This window comes from Myodes glareolus, chromosome 18, assembly GCF_982192425.1.
Source record: "Myodes glareolus chromosome 18, mMyoGla1.1, whole genome shotgun sequence".
Taxonomy (NCBI): Eukaryota; Metazoa; Chordata; class Mammalia; order Rodentia; family Cricetidae; genus Myodes; species Myodes glareolus.
Genome location: NC_142043.1, coordinates 8,186,801 through 8,209,579, shown reverse-complemented (window position 1 = coordinate 8,209,579; position 22,779 = coordinate 8,186,801). Strand labels below are relative to the sequence as shown.

The window sequence follows — 22,779 nt, the reverse complement described above, 5'->3', positions numbered from 1 at the left end:
ATTTCCAAGTGAATTAGAGCAGCTTGGGAGTTGCAACCAAAAAAGGCCTTTTCTTCAGTGCGTGATAAACGGCAGGCTGACTTCAGAGAGACTTAAAGGAGTTAAGGAATGAGGAAGAAGCTATTAGGAAAGGGGCCAGACTAGGGGGTCGAAAACTCTTTGACCCAAGTCCCAAGAGCATCTCCCACACACATGCGCAGCACATATCCCCCCCCCCGTCCCGCCCCTAATCCTGCCTCTTAGCTCATGACCAATTAGGGTAGAGGAGGCGGGATCCCGCTGGCCGCAGTGCTTCTTGGGTAGCATCCTTGGTTACTGTTGCTAGGGCAGCGGGTCTCAGTACGAGGTGGGAGTAGGAAGTTTTGGGTAGGCCTAACTTGGAAAGGTCAAGGGTCAGTGCGGCGTTTCTGTTGGTGATGATGAAGCAGACGATCCAGATTTTCGCTAGAGTGAAGCCCCCCGAGCGGAAGCAGCAGCAAGGGGTACGGGCCGCGGGGTCGGAAATGGGGCGCGTGGGGGCCCAGCGCTGTGGAGGGGGCGGGGCGCGGAACGGCCACACAGACTACAGCCCCGAGGGTGGACAGGGCCCGCCCACAGCCTCAGCCCCATGCCTGGCACTGGGGTACACACGCATGCACGTGTCCCTATTTGCACATTCACCTGCGCTGGGTCCCATTCACACAGGGGCAGGCACTTCCTGCACTCTTCTGGGCCATTGCCTCCCGCCCCTCCACACACAGCTTGGAGCTGGGTCTGATGGGGCAACCGGTGTGCAAGTATTATAATGCACGCTCGTAAGCGGATTTATACAATTATAGACAAGCATGGACAAGTGCCTTTTATTTATTTATTTATTTATTTATTTATTTATTTATTTATTTATTTATTTACTTATTGCATACTACAGCCTGCATGATTTCTTATCTAACTGCTTCGCTTCTGAGACGCCCACGGATTTTTTTTTTTTCTGGCATGCATTCATAGTAGATGTGCTGTGCGTCCCAAACTACTACCCCACCCCCGTCTCCAGAAAGCCTTAACCGAGGTGTGGGCTAAATCTAGAAGTTTTCAAAGGTTGTGAAGACAGACTACCCTCTCTGCCTCCTGGGTGGGCACGGCCGGCCTTGGCTGTGTTTGGAGAAAGCACCACCTGCCAGGTCCCTTTTCTGGTTTATCCTTGATCCTCTGCTGGAACTATTGTCGTTGTCCTCATTATACACACGAGGACACTGTGTAATGGGTTAAGTAAAGTGGCCAGGACACCCAGCTGCTGAGTCGCAGGAACTGAATTTTGTTTAATTTTAATGTAATTTGTTCTTTGTCTGAACTCAGTATGTAGACTAGGAACTCACAGAAACCCACCTGTCTCTGATTCCTAAATAATGAAATTAAAGGCATGGGCCGTGCAAGTCACTGAGTTTAATTTTAATTAAGGATTTTGAAACTTACATTTCCTTTACAGACAAACAAACCAACACAAAAACCAAAAAAAAAAATTTTTTTTTTCTGACTTCCAAAGTTAGTATTGAGGCAATTGGCTCATATTTTTGAATGCCTGGAATAAATATATAATTAAAATGTTTTATTTCTATTCTTTTTCAGTGTTATGTGTATGCAAATATATAACATTATGACATCTTATAATTTAGCATTGGCCTCTGGTAATTTATGTCCTTAAAACAAGGAGATCATAATGTCTCTGCCATCATGATCAGTAGCCTTTATCCCATGAAAAACATTCAGGAGAAGCTGTGAGAAAAGACCATAGAGAAGAATCATCTTAAAATTTTTATTTATTTCTGTTTTATTTATGCAAGTGTTTTGCTTACATGAGCATATGTGTAGCACATGCATGCAGTGCCTGCAGAGGCCGGAGAACATCAGATGGCTGTGATCCCCCATGTGGTTGCTAGGAACTGAACCCAGGTCCTCTGGAGGAGCAGCCAGTGCTCTTCACCGCTGAGCCATCTCTCCAGCCGCAGTATTAGTCGTGTTTGTTTAAAGAAATGAAACAGTAAGCCGCAGTATTAGTCGTGTTTGTTTAAAGAAATGAAACAGTAGGGAGAGAACGTTGGGCATCGTTGCTCCTGCCTCTCCTTGCAGTTACCCACACAGAGACTTTTTAAAGCATATGTGAGATTCTTAGACTTTGTGCTTGCTTGGCAGTCAGAGAGAAGTTCAGCTACGGTAAGGTGGGCAGGGTTGAAACTGGGGAGCTCTTGAGGCACTGAACTCCCAATACCCCTGTCTCTACCTCTTGACTACTGGGATTATAGGTGTGGGTCACCATTATAGGCTTTTTCTTTGAATGTTGATTTTTTTCTAAGGCAAATGGAGACTAGATATCCTTTAGAATTGTGTTCGGTCCTTTCTTCCACTTCAAATTCGAGAAACTGGGACAAGAAACACAAATTCAAAGCTCTGCCTGGTGGCACAGCTCTGTCTCCCACCTTCCCTGGAGACTGGGACGAGGCTGAAACATTCAAGGCCAACTTGGACAGTTTATCCTGACCCTGTCTCAAAGAGAGCTGTATTGGTCAGCCCTAAAGCACTGTGGTGAGGTGTAGGCACTTATTGTCATCCCGAGTATCGTTAAACAAAAATACAGGTCTATTCATGGGAACGATAAGAACATTTGGTTGGTGCACACGTGTAATCCTAGCACTGGATGGGTGGAGAGGCAGGAACATCCCTTGGTTTCGAGGCCAGCCTGATTGTTCTTTGCCGCGTTCTTGATGAGCACATAGAGTAGGTTGTGTGGTCCTTCAGGAAGTAAGCTCAGACATGCTTCCGTGTTTTCATGTTATCAGATTCTGTCCTAGGAGCTCATTGTGCTACAAGCAAAACCAGAGGAGAACAGGAATTGACATGTAGCTAGTTAGTGTCCCCTGCCCCCCGCCCCCATCCTTCAGAAACCTCACAGTAGCCCGGTTCATCTTGCCCTATAAACTTCATGGCTGCCCCTCTGACTGAATGCACAACCAAGAGCAGTTCCAAGGCTTCATCTGTCTAACTCCTCGATCCAGAAGAAAATCAAATCATATCATTCATAGACTAGGCCAGACCTGGTGGCACATACCTGTCAATCCAGCACTCGGTGGTGGCTGGGTGATAGGGGTGCTGAACCAGAAGGATTGATGTGAGTTTGAGGTCAACCTGGGCCCCAAAGTGAGATCTGGCAACTCCAGAGTTTTGCCTACTGATGTATGAGACCCTGGGTTTTTGTTGTTGGTCTTTAAAAAACAAAACAAAATAAAAAAAACAGCATCTGGGTGAGGTGGCACACACCTTAGAATTCCAGTAGTAGGGAGTAGAGACAGAGGCAGGTTATCTCTGTGAGTTCAAGTGCCATCAGGTCTAAATAGTGAGTTCCAGGATAGTCAGGACTTTACACTGAGACCCTATCTCAAAATCAACATGAGCATGCATGCATGGACATGCGCGAGCGCGCGCGCGCACACACACACACACACACACACACACACACACACAGAGAGAAACACACATAAAGGGTGAAAACCACTCCATTAGACTAACATTTCTTGTTCAAAGGACTTTTCTTCCTTCTCTTTGGTGGTGGCATCCAAAGTTTTTACTCAGGGCCGTCTGGATGCTCAGGAAGCACCTACACTGTGCCACCTCCTACCTCTAAGGGATTTCCCAATGCTTTGAAGAATGTCTTAAGCACAGTGGTGGGAATTCATTTGCTACCCCAGTCCCTCCTCCTCTGGTTACTGAGCATACAGAGATACCAATTGTTTGTAAAAGTTTTCTTTAAATTATATATGAGTGTGTGTATGCAAGTGAGTGCAGATGCCCTCAGAGGCCAGAGGGAGCAGCAGATCCCCGACTGGTGTCTGAGGGTGCTGGGAACCAAACAGGTGTCCTTTGAGAGAATAGCAAGCGCTCTGGCTTCCACCCCAGGTCCAGCATTTTTAAGTGTGTCACCTGGGTTTTGTGTATTTTGTGCCGTGTACACTTCTTTCACGGACCATCAATAGTGGTGTCCTACCCGACAGAATAGACTTTAAAATTCTTCTCAAATATATTACATCCTGACCAAGTTTCCCCTTCTTCCTTCCTCCCACCTCCTCTTCTCCACTCCTGTTTCCCTTCAGATGTCAGACCTCTCAGAGATATCAACCAAACATGGCATAACAAATTACAATAAGACTAGGCACCTCTCCTCGTATCAAGGATGAATGAAGCAACCAGTTGGAAAAAAGGGGTCCCAAAATGAGGCAAAAGAGTCAGAGACAGCCCCTGTTCCCCCTGTTAGGAGTCCTACAAGAACACCAAGACACACATCTGTAACATATATGCAGAAAGCCTACATCAGACCCATACAGGTGCCCAGGTTGGTTGTTCTGCAGGCAGTGTTCTTGTGGCCTCCTTCACCTCTCCAGCTCCTACGATCTTTCTTCCTCCTCCTCCACAGGATTCTCTGAGCTCTGCATTCGTTTGGCTCTGGGTCTCTGCATCTGCTCCCATCAGTTGCTGGATGAAGACTCTCTGATGATTATGCTAGTTCTGCTCTAGAAGTATAACAGAGTATCATTAGGAATCATTTCATTGACATTTTGGTTTGCTTATTTATTTATTTATTTCTGGTTGTGTTAGGTTCTATTCTAGCAGAGTTTTTGAATGTCTCTTGGGAGAAAAAAAAATCTAGTCAAAAACCTTTAATCTTCAAATGCCCCCCTTCCTCTCTGCTTTCAGAAATTTTATTTTACAGCATGGCCTTTTGATCTGAACTTTTCATGTTTTTTAAGTAAGATGTTTCAGTAAGAATCTGCTTAGGCCAGGCCTGGTGGCTCATGCCTTTAATCCCAGCACTTGGATTTGATGGCAGCAATAGATGGATCTCTGCCAGCTGGGTCAACATAGTAAGATTCAAGCCAGTCAGGGTTACATAGTGGTGAGACCCTGTCTCAAATTTAAAAGAGAATCTGCTTTGGACATTATTCATACTTTCTGTAAACTTAGGTTTTCCTTGGGTAAGAATGTGACTCTTACCCTCTAATCATGCTTCTAAATGAGTCTTCCTTAAACAGGAAGTTCTGCTTGTAAGAAAGTAGTTTATTTCCTGGTGAAAGACAAGAAGTCTTTTTTAAATCTTCTTTTTATGGTGCGTTACAAAATACTTCCATTTGCATTGCGTCATCACTCCGCCCCCAAGCACTCTGCAGGGAGCCTGGAGGCTTTGCTCCCACACTTTATATAGAAGGGCCTTTGATTCTGAGAGCAGCGACTGGGCTCACACCTGGTGATTGGGTTCAGCATGTAGACGTTAAATCGCAGGGTGTTGATTTTCCTGGCTAAGAAATAAAAGAGTAAGGAATTAGAAAATGGTACCATTGTCAGGGTTTTAGGGCTCTATTTCCACCTCAGCTTGGAAAGTGGAAGTGATTTCTCCCAGGTCACTTAGTAAGTAGTGTCTGTGCTGTGATGGAAACACAAGATGTCAAAGACATGCACACGCATCCTTCCAAACCGCAGATGTCAAAGACATGCACACGCATCCTTCCAAACCGCAGACGTCAAAGACATGCACACACATCCTTCCAAACCGCAGATGTCAAAGGCATGCACCCGCATCCTTCCAAACCGCAGACGTCAAAGACATGCACACACATCTTTTCAAACCACACAACTCATCAAAACTCCTGCAACTTGGGATTTTGGGGGATATAACTCAAAATTGGATACCCCTGTTTACCCTCTGACAAAGTTCAGACATCACTGTCATGACTATGTCCGGTTCGCACGTGCTCAGAAATGCTTCTGGACTGTAGCAAGAATGCGAACTTCTTCCCTAGAATGGGGAAGCAGTATCTAGCATAAGGATTTCAAGGGTTTCCTCAACAACAGGGATGTATTTACAAATCAGATTTGGATATTACATCATCCAAAAGTGATCAGAACCTTGAAACAACGTGGTGGTGGTTTGAATGAGGATGTCCCCCATAGACTCAGATAGTTGAAGGCTTTCTCCTTGCTGGTGGCACTGTTTGAGGAAGTGATGTCACCTTCAGAAACTGGAGGGCTTATATCACAGGGATGGACTTTGTGGACTTAGAGCCTCACCTGCTCCCAGTTCATTCTATTTGTCTCGTGTTTGTGTTTGAAGATGTGGTCTCTTGGCTTCCTGTGGCTCCTGCTGGCATGCCTTCCCCTGCCTTTATAGACTCTCCCACAGGGTCCACAAGCCAAAACTTGTAAACTCTGCCCTGCATATGTTGCTTTGGTCATGGCGTTTTATCACAGTCACAGAAAGTCACTAATGTAAGCATCACTTTAGGTTTTAACTCTTGTTTTTTTCTATGTATTTGTTTGAACCCACTAACAGTTCAAAGAAAAATTTACACATTACACTGTGCTATGATATCTTGTCACGAAAGCACAGTTTTGTACCATTACAATGCTAATCATATTCAGGTCAGAGGTCATGCTGGAATTTTACCATTTATAGCCACCTATTGTTCTTGTGTTTGCAGATTTATTCTATAGATGAAGATGAGAAATCAACACCGAGCTTGGAAATTCTTTTACCGCGAGATCTGGCTGATGGATTTGTGAACAACAAGCGGGAAAGCTACAAGTTTAAGTAAGCCTTGTTCCTCCTCTTTGTTTCTGTTTCGTTACTGGGCAAATTCTTGTCCTGTGTCAGTTTCTGTTGCCAAAATCATCAGCCCTGTTTCTGTGGCAAGTGTGATATGGCCATCTCATCTGGCATATAGAACTCAAATTAATTACTGTGCCCAAAATTAAAAGGTAGGTTTCTGTGTTTGAGATTTTATTTCAGGGATGGAGAGATGGCTCTGTCCATAAAGTGCTTGCTTTCCCAGCCCAAGGACCTGAGTTCATATCCCTAGATCCCATGTGAAAGCTGGGCAGAGTTTTGCACCCCTAGGATTCCAGTCAGGGCAAGATGGGTGGCAGAGAGAGGTGGAGCCCTATATGCCACAAATGTGCGCTGGGCAAAGTTGCAGGCCAGTGAGAACTCGATTCACAAACAGCAGTTGGAATGTACCCTGAGTATGGACGTGTGAACTTGTCCTCCGACCTCCACACATATATTGTGAGCACGTGCACCTCACCTTACACAAGTGTGCACACATATGAGCACACACACGTAGATAATAAAGTAGTGACATGATTACAGCCTCAGATTTCACTGTAGTGTTAGGATTTTCCTGCTTTGCTCGTTATGGAGCTGCATGAAGTCATTACAGGGGAGATGTTGTGGTCTAGTCCGTGTGTTTCTTAGGTTGGCTTTGTTTGTAATATAAATGGTACACAGGTCTGAGGTGCACATGTCCATATTCAATACCTGTGATGTCCTGTGGAGCATCCATTAGAATCATGTCTATCCTGAAAGGAGGTACTCTGTGAGGTATTCGTTTATTTGGAAGATTCAATGTGAAAAAATACAGAGAATATAAAATATCTTAGGAACCTTTTCATATTGATCCTATATCATAGTGACAAAAATTTGGATCTATTGGGTTAAATGCATTATTATATTTAATTTTCCAGGATTCTTCTTTTCTTATTTCTCTTTTTTTAAAAAACTGCAGTTGGAACACTTTAAATAACATATATGGATGGTTCTGTATTTCTCTTGGGCAGTGCTTAACCATATGGTTCATGTGACTGTCCCTGCCATCCACCTTGGGCATTCTTCACTGCCAGCCTGAGAGATGAGAGGTCCATGGCACGGGAGCAGGAAGAACAAAGTCCTAAGCTGGAAGAGTGCATGAGTGTTTGCGGAAGGGAAGGGGACCATGAGGCTTACAGAGCAAGCAAGGGACAGATGGGAAGAAGGAAGCTCAAAGGGCAGGGAGAAGCCAAATTATATAGGACCTTATAAGTGACTGGAGCTGTCACCTCAAGTGGCGTGGGCAGGAAGAGGGTGATGCTGAGGAGGATGGAGTCACCACACCCTGGTCGCCGTAGGATGGTCCTTGCTGACCTTGCAGTAGGATGGCACTCGCTGACCTACACAGCACGTCCTGTAACAGGGCATGGAAGATGAGTGAAGCAGCTGTGGTGTCCCATCCTTGGTGGGAAGTGCGGTGCTGAGAGAAGTCCGGGGATCTGACCAGCCTAGGTACTGAAGAGGATTAAGTACTGAGCACACAGAGTCTTCTGTCCACCCTCCACAAACAGTAGTGTACACAGCTAGTCACCTGGCATTTGCACTGTAGTGAGTGTCATGAGCAGTCTGCAGGGAATATGGAGAGAGGTACATGAACTCTGTGCAAATGCTGTTATATGATGTAAGAGCTACGCACAATTGCAGATTTGGGTCTGAGGATGTCGAGGCTTGCCTCTAATTGGATTCTGGACATTTGGAGGTCGGAGTTGCCAGTGTCTGCCAGTGAACTCATTATACAGTTAAACAGAAAGAGCGGGGTCAAGGAAGCTAGAGAGTTTGAGACTGAACTTTTAGAAGGATGGAGCTGTCATCTTGTGGGGTGAGGAAGATTTCAATAAAGGCTTCAAATGGAAAGACTAGTCTGTGTGCAGTTGAAATGGGCTGTAGAGAAAGCCCACACAACATCCTCACTGAATGAAAGGACATGTTGGTCATTGAGAATCCCATGTTCTTTCTCAGCATGTTATTGATGGGCATGGGGACCTTTTTATATCCATAAGAGATTGGACTGAACTTCGTACAGCTTTTCTGAATTCTGGGATTCTCTCCTGTTCTTCAGAAGCCATCTGGTCCAAGTTGCTTCCCAGATTGTAACATAGCTCTGTTGTGAAAATGGAATTTTTGGAGATGGTGGTATTTGATGCTCAATATGCAATTACCAGTTAACTGTAAACTTTGATCCTGAAGTCTTCATTCTGAAGGAGGGAGATAATAGAAATATCTCGATTGTTTCTTGTTCCACAATTCTCTTAAAGATCAGAAGATAACATTTTAGAATGATTTGATGGGTGTAAATGTCCTTTAAATTTTTTTTTAAAAAATTAGGTATATGTGTATGTATGTGCAGGTGCCCATGAAGGCTGGAAGAGGGCGCTGGGTTCCCTGGCGTAAGCTACCCTCTGTGGTGCTGGAAGCTGAACTTGGGTTCCCTGTAAGAATAAGTGCTCTCAGCCTCGTAACCGTAATGACCAAGCCATCTCTCTAACCAGAGGATATCATGCCCGCACAAGGAATTCTGTATACTTTATGGGTATTGTTCTAAAATTATATTTCAGTCTAATTACAACATTGGTAGAGTGCCTAACATGTGGGAAGCACTTAATGGATATTTGTGAAATAGATAAGCCGGTAGATAAGCTGATCATATTAACTTTCAGAATGTATTCTGTGGGTGACTCAGTGCCCTCCCGAAAGCTCCTGGCACCTTTTGATGTTGCAGCAATAGATGTAATTCCTGGTGGGGAGTGGGGAAGTGGTGTGGGGAGTGTGCTATTGCCTCAAGGTCACCAGCAACCAGGAGAAAGAAGCCACCAGGCCCCATTCCTAGGCAGCGTCCCATAGACCCTGCTGGAAGTCTGTAGTCCCCCATCAGCACAGCTCGAGTCAACCGTGCTCCTTAGACCACACTCGTGCATGGTGGCCGTGCGTTCTGTGAAAGCCTGTGCCATGCTGGTGTTCAGGTCGAAGACGGTGGTTTACCTGTATGGTGCCAAGGGCTGATCCAGGTACACCAACACCTCATATCTGCTGTCGCCTCCCAAGTCAGCGTGTGGATCATGACCTCGTGGGGTTGAATGACCCTTTCACAGAGGTCACCTAAGACCATTGGAAAACACATATATTTATGTTATGATTCCTAACTGTAGCAAAATTACAGTTATAAAGTAGCAACAAAATCATTTTACGGTTGGGGTCACAGCAGCGTGTTTAAGGGGTGGCAGTGTTAGGAAGGTTGAGAACACTGCCTTAGACTGTCAGTGTATCGGTCACCATTTGCTCATTTCAAATGCAGGCTGAAGGGAGAAAGAGAGGGAGAAACCCAGGGCCAGCCAGATGACCTGGCACGAAAGAAGCAGAAAAGTAGGACATAGAGAATGAAAAGCTAAAAAGTCCCAAGGCAAAACACAGATGATGAGAAGCAGGTTAAATCAAAGTTGTAAGAGTGAGCTAGAAGCAAGCATAAACTAAGGCAGAGCATCTCATGATTAAGGGGCTGGTGGTCCGAGAAAGCCTGCTGCACTGTCCTTCTTGAGAGCTAAAAACACACAGTTTATTATGCGATTCAAAGCTGGTACACTTTTTTCAGAGGGGAATAATTGTGCAGATCTTTGTCAAAGCCATATTGTTTACTCACCATTTTTGAACAAGAATACAATGGCACAGTGTGGGGGGATGACAGGGCAAACATTGTGTTAGGTTAGCTAAGCCTGGTGATGTCAGCGTAGGGTCATTTACAAACGTGTTTATGAAAACAACATTCGTTAATCCAATAGCGTTTGAAGGCTCGGCTTTGAGATAATTATCATTTTCACATTGCAGATTTCAAAGGATTTTTGACCAAGATGCAAAGCAAGAGATCATTTTTGAAATCATTGCCAAACCAGTCGCCCAGAGGTAAGATTTCCCAGACTCTGTTAGTGGTTTCCTGGCTTTTCTTCTTGGCTTCAGTCCTCAGGTAATTGTGGTAATTTGCTTGCATGTATCAATCATAATTCTGACTTCAGGGCTTGAAATAGTGATAGCATTAATTATTCCTATCAAGAGCTGTTTCACTCAGATGGTGAGACTCGAAGTAAACCAGAAACACAGACAGAATAACTATTCTTAGTCTCATTTTAAAAGTTCCAGTATGGGCTGGAGAGGTGACTCAATGGTTAAGAAATCGTTCTGTATTTGCAGAGACCAGAGATCAGTCCTCAGCCCCTACATGGCAACTCACAACCTCCTATAACTCTAGCTCCGTGGATCTAATATACTTTTCTGGTCTCCAAGTGAAGAAAGACGCTTAAAAGAAATCCCACACTAGCTCAGAATTGAGTATAATAGAGGGTTATTTATTTAGGGATAGACTCACAGATCACAATCCTCCGCTGGAATGGAGAACAGCAACCATATCCCAAATCCGGAAAAGAGGCCAAATGCGCATTTTACATCAGCATATATAGTATAAGAGGCCATGCCCAAGTGGGTGGGTAATTTAAAGATGGTAGGAATTCCTAAAGCATCCAAGGGTATCTTCTCACCTGTGTACATACTAACATGAAGATACATACACAAACACATAAAGAAATCCTTTAAAAGGTTCCGTAAACCAAGGATTATTTAGGCTGACACTGCTCCAAGTGGTGTGGCTACTGGTATTGGAAATCAAGATGATTTTCTCTTATTTGGTGTACTTTTCTTGGTTCAATAATTCTTCTATTATTAATATTATTACTTAATTTTCATGCTTGTGTGGTGTATATGTGTGTTCACATGTATGTGTGTATATGCACTTATTTGTGCTTGAGTGTGGAAACTAGAGGTCACTGAAGGTCAGCAAGGAGTTGTCTATCTTAATGGCTTCTCCGCCTTGATTTTTAAGAGAGTCTCTGTCTAAGCCTGAAGTTCATCATTTCAGCAAGAATGGCTGGCAGTGGGCACCCAGGACTGCCTGTTCGTTCACGGTGGTGGGGATGAAAGCATACACTGCTATGCCTGGCTTTGTACACGAGTTCTGGGAATCTGAATCCAGGTCCTCTTTCTTCTGAGGCATACCAGCACTGTACACACCGGGTCATTTCCTCGGCCCCTCAGTATTTCAGGATCAGGTTAGAAGATGACACTTGGAAGGCCTGCTGATGGTTGGATCTGCCCCACCTCCATGACCTGTCAAGACTTGGTCCTTACTTTCTAGAGTCATGGGTTTCAGTAAACCCAGGCAGTTCCAGGCCATGGTGGTAAAGGCTGAAATCTGCATGATGGTGCGGGATAATCAAATACAAACATATTGATGTCTCTTGGCAGTCTCCTTTAGTTTTGATCAGTGGTTTTCACTGTGGGTGGCAAACCCTCTGGCAAAGCTCTATCTCCAGAAATATTTATATTATGATTCATGATGGTATTCATGATTACAGTTATGAAGTAGCAACAAAATAATTTTATGGCTGGGTCACCACAACATGATGAACTGTATTAAAGGGTCACAACATTAGGAAGTTTGAGAACCAGTGCATTAGACAGTCATGGCCCTTATTCTTTCTGGGGATCCTCACTGGGGGCTACTGCCAATGATGTTGTGTTGCTCTCTGATCCTGAAGCCATTGGAATGGTTCTCTGACCATTCATTTGTACAGATAATATGAAAATTATCTCTGCTAAATGAGCTAATTTTCTAGTCTACTAGTTCATGTCACTCTCTGTGGACGGCGGGGGAACCTATTGTTTCTCTTTGTCCCTCTCATGTCTGTGCTATGGATCTTGCTTAAGCAAGCCCTTTCCATTTCATACAGCCTTCCTTTATTGATAAAATACAATCGATTAGGCTTTACGTATTTCTTCTATAACCATCTTCTATAACCACAATCATGAAACCTTTCTTTGGATTAAATTCAGATTATCCTAGTCAGATGTCAAACATGGTTGGAATCCACTCCTTTCAGTAATTGTTGGGGTTAGGTTATTTTTCAGAGAGCTAGTCTTGCATTTAATTGTAAAAAGTTGTACTTGTGAGGGACCCACAGTGGACAGAAGTAGACATTGGTCTCCCCGGAACTGGAGGGGGGTTATGAGCTACCATGTGAGTGCTGGGAACCAAACCATGTCCTCTGCAAGAGCAGGAAGTGTTCCTGATCCTTGCGCCATCTCTCCAGCGTTTAGTCTTTGAGTTTCATGTTGAAACTTGCTTCTGTTTCCGGAGAGCTGGGTCTTCTCCTTTCCTCACCCCCCCCATCTGTCCCTTTCCACAGCTTTTCTTTATCTCAGATCTTTCTCTGAAGATGATGATGCATTCACAGATGATTCAGGATATTTCTAGCCATTACAGTTTGCCTCCTATCCTTCCAAAGAGGTAGGTAGTAATAGATAGTGAAGGCCAACAGAAGCAAGGCCTTCTGGAAAATTCTCCCTGCACAGGTGAGTAATGATGGACAATTGGCAAGACTTTTACTCTAGTGATGGGATTTGTAACTGATTGTGCACAGCACAGCCATACTTAAGACTCTCATTAAATAGTTGGGGTGTGACTGTGTAGACCAGTGAGTTTGTTCAGTTCTTTGTCACTTGTAGATCGACAAGACTTCTGTCCTCTGTGAGTTTTGGACTTCCCTTTTATCCCCACCCTTGAGTTCTGGGTCAGAATTTATGGCACATTTCTTGTTAAATCTACCGCAGAGATTTGCTGTGGGCTGTCAGATAGCAGTAAGAATGCATGTATGCGAACAACGGATTGCTTTGACAACGTCAGAGCACTGTCCTGTGCAGAATCTCACTCAGCTCTTGGAGGAATCTGTGGAGCCTCAGATACGACAACTGGTGCTTTAGGTGAGGAGCCAGGACTCTGGGCATTTGATGGACTTTTGTTGGACCACACAGTTATGAAGCTGCGGATGTGAGATGAGAGCATATCTGCCTCCCCCTGTGATTGGGCCTTTGTGTTGCTTTAATCGCACTTAGCATCTGTCACTGATGTTGACCTCGCGGATGCCATCCATGTTACTGAAAGTTCACTTTCCGCCTCATCCCACCTCCCTCTCAGCCACATTACTCCAGTCCTTCCCCCTGGACTTTGAGAAGGGGCAGACTAAGAGATGTGTTTATTTGGGGCAGTCTGTATGGTGGTGGGGAAGCAGCTTTCCCTGTACCTTCCTGTTGCCTGGATTTTACTGTCTGTGGCCCTACTGTCTGCGGTCTCCGATGGCCCCATAGCTCACTCACACATTTGAGTGTCCCGGTTCTTCACACTCAAATATTAGTTCTTTCATTTGACCCTAAAGTGTATAAATACACAATGCTCTCAGAAGAAAAGAATTATAACAAATAAATTAAACTTTGGTCATCATCTATTCAGTGAAATTAATTAATTAGTCAATTAATAATTCATTTTGGGACACAATCTTACTGCATAGCTTTGGCTGTCCTGGAACTCTCTCTGTAGACCAGGCTGGTCTCAGACTCAGAGATCTGTCTGCCTCTGCCTCCTGAGTGCTGGAATTAATGGTGTATCTGGCACCATTTAGTAGATTTTAGCAAAGTGTTAATGATGCATCAGGCCCAGACTATAATCCTAGCTCTTTCCCAAAAGCTGAGGCAGGAGTTCACTAATTGAAGGCCAATATGATCTATAGGATTGAGACATATACATATATAAATAATTAAAAAGGAAACAGTAAAATCATACAAAATACTAACAAGTCTCTTTTCGCATGTTGCCTGTGTGAGAGGGCGCACCCTGGTCACCCAGTGGTGGCGTTCCTGATGCCCCTCCCCACACCCTAGCCACCCATGTAAGAACTGCATGTCCTCCCTCACCACCGTGGCGGTGTTCCTGATGCCCCTCGCCACTGCCCAATGTCATTTTATCCCCATCCCTGTCACCGGAAATGCCTTTGCCTCGTGCACTGTGCCTGCTATTTGCTGTCTGTCGCTGTTCTTCTGTTCCCTGTGCATTTCCAGGCACCTGTTGTAGGTGCCTTAGTGAGTGTCCAGCAGATACCTGTGGAATTAGTGATGTCTGAAACTGGTAGATAAGCAAGTTTCTAGTCCAGTCCAGTTTGTGCACACACCAGCAACAAAAGGTGAATCACATTCTTGATTCTTTAAAGCATTCACAGCTAATGCTTCTGTGTTTTACTTACTTTAATGAACAGAGATTCCCACTGTGGAGCCATGACTCCCCATGTGTTCGTCAGGATGGCTTGCCATTGTTTACGTCTTGAGCCACAATGGACTTTCAGAGTGCTGAAGGTTGGTTATAAAAATGATACAGCTTAAATGAACCTCCTAGTGACTTAATTCATACTTGTTAAGAATATTTATTTCCAGACTGCAGAGATGACTCTTATTGCTCTTGTAGAGGACTGAAATTCACTTCCCAGCATACCTGTGACATCTTGTAACTGCATCTGATTCCTAATCTGGAGATCCTGTGCCTTCTTCTGGCCTCTTTGGGCATTGCACTCATGTATATACACATACACAGATACTCATAGTTAAAAATAAATTATTTATTTAAAATGGACATTTATCTCTTCTGAAATCCCATTTTGCCTCTGTCTTAGTGTTAACAAATATAGTGTGGTTATGCTGGGGTGTTGTTGCTTTTCCAACTTTGGATCCCTTGCTGGCTGTGTTAGGTTTGTTCTCATTTGTAGCTAAGTGCTGTGGGAGTTCCTTCAGCTCCTTCAGCCAATCGCCGCTGAGTTACCAGCCCATTGGGGCGTGGTCTCTCTCCCTTTAAAAAAAGCAGCGGCTGTCCTCCACTCTGTCTTTGTCTTCCGGCTCCGTTTCCGGCCCCTGGACTCCTTTCCTGTTCGCGCGGAGGGGCTGTTGTCTGGGACGGTAATCTGTAAGTTTTTTCCCCTTTGAATAAATAACCATTCTATTAATCATAATTCCAAACTGGTGTGGGATTGTCTGTGACTTACGCCTTCATCTGGCGCCCCACGTTTGGTTGTAGAACCCCCCCTTTCCCCCCACTCAACTGCTTGCTACCAGCTCGGCTAGTCACGAGACCTCCCTCAGCTGCGGCCTGTGCCCTGTATATGGAGCCAGCAGTTCAATTAAACCCCACGCCTCCCAAGTTACACAGGCTCGGGACAATCTCTGCCTGCCTGGTTTGTTCTTTTCTGAGTTGTTTTTAAATTTCCCTTGTAAGTGCGGTGCTTTAGTGGCGTGAATCAGAACGACTCGGTCACGTGGAAGCATACGCGGCTTCCGGGTTGCTCTTTTCTACCCCTGGATTCTGGGTTTCTGGTTCCATGTATGGAATTGATTTAATTAAACTTTCTTTCTTGAGCAACTTATATTTCCTAGTTTTTAACAAATACTAAGGCAGACACTGAAACAGGACCTGTTTAAGTCACCTTTGCAGTGGTTCTAGTCGCAACTTGGCAACAGCGCCGCCAACTAGACAAGAGGTAATATGGCAGTTTTTGTTTCCAACGCCAATTTTACTGTTTTCTTTATTAATACAATGGATTATGTCATGCAAGGTTTATATGACTATGGGAATATATTAATTTACTTGTTACTAGGTTTCAGTATTCTTTTCAATATTTTATCATTAAGAAAGATACGATTTTTACGGACTAATATTGAACAACTAGTTGAAAGGATTAAAATTATTGAAAATCAGGGGTTATCTGAACAAGTGGATACTATGATAGACAAAATTGACTCCATGTCCAAGGGTACTAGGAAGTTACCTGAAAGGGTACAGGCTGTTGAATTTGACGTTCAGACGTTACCACAAAGTTTTGATAAGGTAACAGATAGAATGAACCTCCAGAATGGGAACCAAAAAACTGATACCTTAGTGAAATTACTAGAAACACGGGTAGGTCAGGAGATTCAGGATTTAAGGGATACAATGATAAAAAGATTAGAAATGATTGAAGAAACTATTGGAGCTGGTGAACAGAGTAAGAAGGCACAAGGACAGGATACAATGCCACCACCAGCTGTTAGAACTGGCTTACCCAGGGTCCTAACAACATACCCTGTAATTCATTCTGACAAAGGGTTAACTTCCAAAGGCTCAACGGGAGTTAAAGAAGCTAGATGGACACCAATAGCAATGAATGATTTAAAAGAAATTAAGCAAGCTGTCGTTAACTTTGGCTTGCACTCTGCATTTGTTAAGGAAATGATAAGGACTTGGGCTTCTAATGTCAGAGCTACCCCCCATGATTTCTCTCAGCTAGTGTCTGCAGTTTTAGATGATGGGCCTTCCTTGATGTTTGGAATTTATTTCAGAGAAGAATCCAAACATATGGAACAGCAAGGAAGAGCAAAAGGTGTGGCGGTTTCCCAAGATCGAATTCTTGGTGTAGGAGCATATGCTGATCCACAGGTCCAAGCTCTTTATGATGAAGAAGTGCTGTCCTTATGTCACAAAGCAGCCTTGAATGCTTTGAATAGAATACAAGATCCAGCAAAAAGGGTCGAATCATATACCAGGGTTAGGCAGGGACAGAGAGAACCCTTTACTGACTTTGTGCAAAGATTAATTAAGGCTCTGGACATAGGGGTAACAGACCCAGAAGCTAGACGAATACTTCTTGAATCTCTAGCTTTTGAAAATGCAAATACTGAATGTAAAAAGATAATTGGGCCTTTAAGATCTAGATCAGCACCAATGGAAGAATGGATACAGCATACAATGAATGTTGAGATGTTTAGCTATAATGATGAATCCTGGGTAGGAGAAGCGATTTCCAAAGCTATGAGGAGACATCAAACTACCAGGTGTTTTAATTGTGGTAAATTAGGACATCTGAAAAGGGATTGCAGGCAAAGAAATCCTAGGAATAATATCTCCTCTGGGAATGACAAAAGTAGGAGATCTCAGCCTTCAGGTATATGCAGGAGATACGGTAAAGGCCGACATTGGTCCAACGAATGCAGGTCAACAACAGACAGACAAGGCAACCCGATACCATCGGGAAACTCCTTGAGGGGCCTCTCGCAGGCCCCCAAGCCAAAAGTGGCCCAATCATTCCCAGTTACAGTCGAAAATGTGTCTCACCAAGAAAATTAAAAACTCCAATGTCTGCCGTAAAAAGTAATACTGGTCTAAATGATGAATTACATGTGGAGAATGAGTCAAAAAATTCAGGAGGACAGAGTAAACGTATATTTTGGCAAACGTATATTAACGATCAAAGACCAAAGCTAAGAGTCTGTATAAATGGCATTGACTTTGAAGGCTTATTAGACACAGGTGCGGATGTAAGTATAATTACTCCAGAATCCTGGCATCCGAATTGGCCTCTTCATGAGGTAGATGTTCAGTTCCTGGGAATTGGAACCCTATCTCGTGTAAAACAAAGCACAAGATGGGTGGAATGCATAGGGCCTGAAGGGCAAATAGGAAGATTAAGGCCATATATAGCAAATATTGCAATAAATTTATGGGGCCGTGACCTGCTACAGCAATGGAATACCCAGATTAACATTCCTGTAGTTCCAGGAACTCACAATTCTGGGAAGGATATAATGAGGTATTATGGAAAAAGGTCCCCAGCCATTCAGGCTGTACAAGAACACACAGCCAATAGCAAACCTTTAGAGGTACCAACAGTCCTACCTTTAAAATGGCTAACTGAGAAGCCAATATGGATCAAGCAGTGGCCTCTAGCTGAAGATAAGTTACAGGCTTTGGAACAGCTGGTACAAGAGCAACTAGATGCTAACCATATTGAAGAATCAACCAGCCCTTGGAATTCTCCTGTGTTTGTTGTAGAAAAGAAATCTGGTAAATGGAGAATGGTGACAGATCTAAGAGCTGTCAACAAGGTAATTCAGCCTATGGGTCCGCTACAATCTGGAATTCCTTTGCCTTCTCTATTACCAAGAGGATGGCCTCTTATAGTTATTGATTTGAAAGATTGTTTTTTCACTATACCTTTGCAAAAAATGGATAGAGAAAAATTTGCCTTCACAGTGCCTACTTATAATAATTCTCAGCCTACTAGGAGATATCAATGGACTGTCCTCCCACAGGGGATGCTCAATAGTCCCACATTGTGTCAATATTTTGTTAATAAGCCACTGGAAATAATTCGTAAGCAATTTCCCAAGTCCATAATTTATCATTACATGGATGACATTTTATTATCTGATTCAAATAAAGATATTTTGGAAAGTATGTTTGAAGAAGTAAAGAAAGTCTTGCCTAGGTGGGGATTACAAATTGCCCCTGAAAAGATTCAAAGAGGAGATTCTATTAATTACCTAGGCTACAGAATAGGGTTAGAGAAAATTCGAACACAAAAGGCACAAATTAGGAGAGACCGGTTATGGACTCTTAATGACTTCCAAAGATTGTTAGGAGATATTTCCAGTCTACGACCAGCTGTTGGGATAACACCTGATCTAATAGTTCATTTAAACAAAACCTTAGATGGTGATAAGGATTTGAATAGTCCCAGAAAATTGACAGTTGAAGCAGAAAAGGAACTGACAATGATTGAGGAAAAATTACAGGAGGCACATGTGGATAGGGTCAACCCGAATCTTAGTTCCATCCTAGTCATACTGCCTTCCAGAATTTCTCCTACAGGGATTTTAATGCAGAGGGAAGATATTATTTTAGAGTGGATATTTATACCTCATAAACCAAGTAAAAAATTAAAAACTTATGTAGAAAAGGTTTCAGAATTAATTATAAAAGGTAAACTGAGACTTCGTCAACTAGCAGGTATAGACCCAGCAGAAATTATAGTGCCTTTTACTACTGAGGAAATAAGAAAGTTATGGGAAGATAATGAACCATGGCAAAGAGCTTGTGCTAATTTTTTGGGAGAAATTAGCAGCAACTATCCCAAAAGTGATAGACTTAACCTCATAAAGAGAACTTCTTGGATTCTTCCTAGAATTGTACGTGATGCTCCAATAACTGGAGCTCGGACATTTTATACCGATGCAAATAAATCAGGGAAAGCAGGTTATAAATCGGAAGAATTGAGTAAGGTGGAACAAAGCCCTTATAATTCTGTCCAGAAGGCAGAATTATATGCCATTCTTATGTTGCTAAGGGATTTTAAAGAACCTCTTAATATAGTTACAGATTCACAATATGCAGAAAGAGTTATCTTGCATATTGAAACCGCTGAATTCATACCAGATGACACAGAGTTGACTTCATTGTTTATCGAGGTACAGGACATAATTAGGAATAGGCTTTGTCCAATGTACATAACACACATCCGGTCCCATACCGGTCTGCCTGGCCCTCTAGCACAAGGTAACGCTGAAATTGACCAATTATTGATTGGAAGCGTTCTGCAGGCCTCAGAATTTCATAAAAAACATCATGTCAATAGTAAAGGCTTAAAGAAAGAGTTTTCCATTACATGGCAACAAGCTAAGGACATTATAAAGAGATGTCCTACTTGTTCTTTCTATAATCAAACACCGTTGCCTGCAGGGAGTAACCCAAAGGGTACTCAAAGGAATGAAATCTGGCAGATGGATATGTTCCACTTTATGGAATTTGGTAAATTAAAATATGTACACCACACCATAGACACGTATTCAGGTTTTCAATGGGCAACTGCCCTGAGCTCAGAAAAGGCTGATTCGGTAATCACACATTTATTGGAAGTTATGGCCATCATGGGTATACCTGCACAAATAAAGACAGACAATGGTCCAGCATATGTATCTAAGAAAATGAAACGCTTCTTTGCTTATTATAATATAAAACACGTTACAGGTATACCAAATAATCCTACAGGTCAGGCAGTTATAGAAAGATCAAATCGTACTATAAAGGATATGCTAAACAAACAGAAAGGGACGAAAGATACCCCCAGAAATAGATTGCATAATGCTTTATTAACCTTGAATTTTCTTAATGCTAATGAGAAAGGAACAACAGCAGCAGAGAGGCATTGGATAATGGAAAAAACTTCTGAACTAAACCAACCTGTTTATTTCAAAGACGTGCTGACCTCTCAATGGAAGCCAGGAGATGTGCTACGTTGGGGAAGGGGTTTTGCTCTTGTTTCCACAGGAGAAGAAAAATTGTGGATACCATCAAAATTAATAAAGGTTCGATTTGAAGAGGAGAAACCTCTTGGAAAGGAGAAATGACAGCATCTACAATGATGATAACCATACAGGTGGTAAGAAAAGCATATAGAATGGGGGCAGGGTTCTGTTCTTATCTCCACAGGAAAACACTGATCTTTGAAAAGTTCAAGGGACCCTGGATATTTGAAATACTGACAGATGGAAAATAACGGCCCAATAGGGACTATCAAGAAAACTGAATAGGTTCTGTAAGTACCATATACTAAATCATATTTCTAAATTTATAGAGCTGGTTTTAGAGTTGGACTCTGGCTCAGTCCCTCTCTAATTCCAAGCCTGTTGTTTAAAGAAAAACCCAGAGTTTCTGGAGTTTCTGTCTCATGTCAAGAGCCATGATATGGGACAGAAAGAAATATGAGTTTAGAAAACATCTTTACTTTTCTTCATATCTATCATACCTTCATTAAATATATCTATCATGTCTCTCATTGAATATAGGTATTCATGTATATGTCTATATAATTAATGTTTAAGTTTTCCACAATGAACAATGAGTTTTTCCTACAGTGACATTTGAAGTTTCCAGGAAGAAGATGGGGCCCCATAACAACAACTCCACCTGGTTGATATGACGTCATGATACTGATAGCGCTACTACAAGACCTGTTTTGGGTACCAGCTGCACAAGACGGTTCCAACGTGCTGAAATGGTGCACATCTTGTACAACATTCTGGCCAGACCTCCACAAAATACTCAGAGACTATTTGCAATTTTAAAAGACATTGATCTTGAAATTTAACCATCATTTTACTTTCACAGGATCCCCCAGAAAGAACGTCGCCCCCATGACAGCTGGAAGTAATTCTAGAGAACGACATCCCCTCTCCCAATAAAGTTTGTCCTTGGGTTTAGGGACATCATTTAGGGGTTGGTTATAATTAGTATACGGTTGAGGGTTGGGGGAGGAATTTTATAAGCACAGGAATCTTAAAAAAAAAAAGAGGGATAATTGGATTATGGGATAAATAGATTTGTACTTGTGAGTTATTGCTTTTAGACAAACATATTGGTATCGATTCTTATATATTGATACAAAGTTAAATTATGTTGACTATTTTATGCATGCATGCTTCATGCTTCTACCTCTGTTTAAAACATTTTTATGTATTTGTATATATATATTTTATTGATATATGTATATTTACCATATTGCATTGTACACTTCTACCTCTGATTAAGATACTTATATATTGTTTATGTATTGATATATATATTTACCATATTGCAATGTATACTTGCACATTGTTTATATTTGGAGGTCTCATTGTCCTCATTTATTGCACAGTTGTTTATTATCTCAGTCTTTAAGTTAGATAGATATTGAGAATTATATAGATCAACAGTCATCTAAGTTTGTCATTTATAATTAGACTAATCAGGTTCTTTAGATATATAGAGATTATATTCAGTATAGATAGATAATCTTCAACCTCTTCAAAGAGCTGTAGAAAATGGCCTTTAATCTAATTCAGAGTTCTATGGTAGGGAGACACAATCACTCCTGGCAACACTGATCTATGCCCGAGAGAATGTTGAGCACCAAAGACACTCCACCTGGAGCCTTTCTTCTTGGCAGAACTGGCCTTTGGGTAAAGAAATGCTCATACCTCAACTACTGACAGAGTTACAGAATATCCGTAAATGGATAAAACAAGACTGTCATATCCTGCCAAGACAGGGTAAGATAGTTTTGAAGTTTCTTGCCTTTGAAAATGGTATGTCAGTTACATCAGGCCTTAGCCAAAGTTGGTTGCTTCAACGCTGCAAATGTGACTTTGGGTGTTTGTCCAGGTAGCCAGTCGTCTCTGCGATTTGTTACATGTTCTGGAAGTTGTTTGATTGCGCTTCCTAATTACTCAGATAACATTATTTCCCTTCTCAGATCTTCGATGGGATTGAAGATTATATAAATGTAGTTACTTTCCTTTTATGACTTGGCCAAGTTATTTGTTATACAAGACTTAAGCTAGTTAGAATAGGATATTTGTATTTATTGTATATAATTTCGTAGGTTTGTACTTATTGTATATAATTGCGTAGT

General features: G+C 42.5%; 1 protein-coding gene across 2 annotated transcripts in view; it reads left to right on the top strand.

Moving 5' to 3' along the window:
- Window positions 1-326: 326 nt before the first annotated feature.
- Window positions 327-22,779, top strand: part of Kif6 (kinesin family member 6) — a 303,195-nt gene continuing 280,742 nt past the window's right edge. For both annotated transcript variants that reach the window (XM_087897899.1, XM_087897898.1), the window contains exons 1-3: window positions 327-482; window positions 6,498-6,607; window positions 10,481-10,555. In XM_087897899.1, the coding sequence (XP_087754025.1) occupies window positions 417-482; window positions 6,498-6,607; window positions 10,481-10,555 (251 nt within the window). In that variant the 5' untranslated portion in view covers window positions 327-416. The remainder of the gene's footprint in view (window positions 483-6,497; window positions 6,608-10,480; window positions 10,556-22,779) is intronic.